Here is a 3,779-nt window from a genome sequence, read left to right as displayed (position 1 = left end):
CCTTAGGTGTACGTGGCTGGCGCCTTAGCCGGTTGAGCTATAGGCGCCGAGCCAGCATAAGCACTTCTAACGTTGCTTGGCAATTACACACCCTAGATGTATGTCATACTGTCATTTGGAAGTAATGACTGTTGACTGTAAAAAAAAAAAAAAAATCACCTTTAATTTCTAGATCTAGCAGTTGCATTTATATGGCACTTCCACTAATGGGTTTCCAGTTTTTTTGTTTTTTTTTGAGACAGAGCCTCAAGCTCCCCCTGGGTAGAGTGCCGTCGCATCACAGCTCACAGGAACCTCCAATTCCTGGGCTCAAGCGAGTCTCCTGCCTCAGCCTCCCAAGTAGTGGGACCACAGGCACTCACCACAATGCCCGGCTATTTTTTGGTTGCAGCCATCATTGTTGTTTTGGCAGACCGGGCTGGATTCCAACCCGCCACCTTAGGTGTATGTGGCTGGTGCCTTAGCCACTTGAGCCACAGGTGCCGAGCCATTTCCAGTTTTGAAATGAAGAGAATCCCACAAAAATTATTAAACATACAGACAGAAGTAAACAGGGCTAGGTTCTCCACTACAACCATATTAATTCTAAATAAAGTTTGCTTCAAGATGTAAATTTTTCTACTTTCTACAGCATGGTGTAGAATTTTAGGTATCAAGTACCTTAGGAGCTTTCTCAATTTCAACAAGGCACATTCTGCAATTTCCAGCAACAGATAATCTTTCATGATAACAGAATCGGGGGATCTGCATGCCAACCTTCTCACAAGCCTACAAGACAAGTAAAAAATTGTTTTGCATTAAAATTTGACTTTACCCCTGCTCTTGCTAAAACAGTTATATACCAACACAAGAGGCTGTCGTATTACTCCTATCCATAAATATCTGCGTCTTCATCCATTCTTACATCAGTTCCTAAAGAGATTTCCCTTCTTCTTTACTCTTAACCTTACCCTGTCTGCTCAGAAGCAGCCTCAGAGGATCTAAGAATTCTCAGAATGGCTTCAACTTATGTGGAAGAAGTATCCTCTCATTGGGTTGAAGATGTGACTTTCCAGATCAATTCTGATCTGCTGTCTACAATGTCTCTTTAAACCCTGTCCCAATGCTTTCATACCTGGACTTGTTCTTTGCCTCATTCCATTCCTATGCATTAGAAACTACATTCTATATTATCTTGCTAGCTATCATCTATTTCTATCTTTGGCTCCATATACCCCACCCCTTCCACTGTGGCTGAAGCTCTTCCAGTTACTATCTGCCAAGTAAATGGGATTAGCCTTGCTCTACCAATTACTACTACTCCTCTGCAAGTTCCTCCTTCTTTTAGCCTATTAACATGTTCAAATTTCCTCTAGAGTTAGTTCTTCCACCCTCAGCCTTTACTCTAAAGCAATCTCATCAATTTCCAAAGCTTTAACTCTCTAGTTAGCAAAAACACATTGAGTATATCCTTTGTGCTCGAAAAAATACACAAGACAGACACTTTCTTTTTTTATTTTTTTTTTGAGATGGAGCCTCAAGCTATCCCCCTGGGTAGAGTGCCATGACATCATGCTCACAGCAACCTTCAACTCCTGGGCTCAAGCGAGTCTCCTGCCTCAGCCTCCCAAGTAGCTGGGACTACAGGCGCCCGCCACAACGCCTGGCCATTTTTTGGTTGCAGCCATCATTATTGTTTGGCGGGCCCGGGCTGGGGATTCAAACTCGCCACCTTAGGTGTACGTGGCTGGTGCCTTAGCAGCTTGAGCCACAGGCACCGAGCCAGACACCTTCTTTCATGTTAGCTCACACTCCATGTAATGATTCCATCTAAAATCTTTATTACAGCCCTGTAATGGATTATCTTTCACTTCTCCAACCTACAGATTTAAACAGGGAATTCTATGTATATATTCCATATGCAGCTTAAATTCAACCTACTTCTGTTCCCTATAGACAATTTCAAATAAGCTACCAAAGCCAGAAAACCACATAAGTTCCTATTCTCTTTGAATTCTAAATGACCATCTCCGTCTCTATTGAAAATTTCTTCCCTGTTTTTTTCTCCCCATTAAAGCAATACTGTGAAATTCTATATAGAAACAAAAAACCCTCTGCTCTTCATCATTCCTAATGGCCTGTTTACATCTCATTCTCCCTTAAATTTAACCTCTTGTTTTCAGTCTTGTTGCTTCTATGTGTTTAAGGACTTTTCATTTTTTATTCCACACAGGGGTGTCCAACCTGTGGTCTTTAGGCCACACATAGATTAGATTATTTGAGGCCTGTTTTGCTTATCTGTGGTGTCAGATATTGTGAAAATTACACACATTTTTTTTTTTTTTTTGCTAAGCAGCTTTCATTAGTGTTTGTGTATTTAATGTGTGGCCTAAGACAACTCTTCCTCCGATGTGTAGCAAGAAAAAAAAAGGTTGGACATTCCTGCTTCCTTTTCTTTTATTCCAGTTTGCTATTCTCCAAACTATCACCCTCTACAATAAATATCACATTGCTTAATAGCCACTAAAAACTCTTGATGGGTCAAAATATAAGCTCTTTTACATGGGAAATATTTCATTTCATGAGTGGACTTTTCTTTCCTCAATAACTCAGTTTACTGTCATCTCATCTTCTACTTATCCCTTATGTTTAGAAATACTAAACATAGCTATTTGCTTTAGCTAATTATCTTTCCATAGGAAATATGTGTTCTCCTTGTTCACATATAAACACACCTATTTATCCTTTAAATCTCCTCAGGGATCACCTGAGACACTCCTGACATCTCTTTCTACCACCTTCTATCCCTGCCACAATACCTCCCACTGTACCTTGCATATACTTTTGTTATAGAATATTTTGTGCTTACAAATTATGCCTGGGAAATAGTCTAGATATGACTGCTAAAATGAATAAAGACATTTAGCTTCATGATAACTTGCAGATGGAATGAAGCCTCACTTTCTCATGACCACATTTGTTATTTCTGAGGAATAGGAAGAAATTACATATCTACAGCATGAATTCAAGAACATATTAACCTCCATTAACCTGATTTGTAATTATTACATTTTTCAAAATATTACTAATAACAGAAAGGTTATATAAAAGTGAAAATCATCAAGCAGGCCCACAACAAAGTAAAATTACTTTTTAATAAATTTAACAGTGGTAACTAATTATTTTAAGTAACTTCAAATTTCCTGATGAGTATTCATTTGGAAGGCAGAAATTAAACAAAAGAACTACCATAGTTCACCAAAAGAATGCCAAAAATGGATAAATAATAGCTCACTTTGAAGTGCCAAGATTTAAAATCAAACTATTTTCATATAATTTTACTATGTGTAGTTATTTTTGAGAAGCAAATAGACAAAATAAAGGATATAAATTGATTTTAAAAAATTCAGAACACACAGACACACAAAATAAAGAATTAGAATGTATGCCTACTTGGAGGACAGTTGTTCCTGGTTCCACCATGACAGACTGACCATCAACAAATACTTCAATCAAGTTGCTTGCTGCTGTGGCAGTTGTTCGAACTGATCATCGAAAGTATTAAGGTGAAAAACAGATTAACAGAGTTGAATTTATAATAGTAGAAGATAACAGATTATCTCTAGAAGCCTAAAATTTTTCTTCCTTTTATGCTATTCTCTATTTCTCTAGATGCAAACTTTTAAAATATTAAATTAGAAATATGGATTTTTTTTTTTTTGAGACAGTCTTACTTTGTCACCCTTGGTAGAGTGCCATGGCATCATAGCTCACAGCAACCTCAAACTCTTGGGCTCAAG

General features: G+C 37.9%; 1 protein-coding gene across 2 annotated transcripts in view; it reads right to left on the bottom strand.

The window, feature by feature from the left end:
- The window catches only part of NDUFS1 (NADH:ubiquinone oxidoreductase core subunit S1), a 38,878-nt gene that overhangs the window by 29,546 nt on the left and 5,553 nt on the right, over nt 1-3,779 (bottom strand). For both annotated transcript variants that reach the window (XM_003785005.2, XM_023510433.1), the window contains exons 3-4: nt 3,433-3,524; nt 661-768 (exon numbers count right to left, since the gene is read on the bottom strand). In XM_003785005.2, the coding sequence (XP_003785053.1) occupies nt 661-768; nt 3,433-3,524 (200 nt within the window). The remainder of the gene's footprint in view (nt 1-660; nt 769-3,432; nt 3,525-3,779) is intronic.

This window comes from Otolemur garnettii, unplaced genomic scaffold (genome assembly GCF_000181295.1).
Source record: "Otolemur garnettii isolate 467f Iridium unplaced genomic scaffold, OtoGar3 scaffold00013, whole genome shotgun sequence".
Lineage (NCBI taxonomy): Eukaryota > Metazoa > Chordata > Mammalia > Primates > Galagidae > Otolemur > Otolemur garnettii.
The sequence above is the reverse complement of the archived record's forward strand: the minus strand, read 5'-3'. Positions and strand labels throughout refer to the sequence as shown.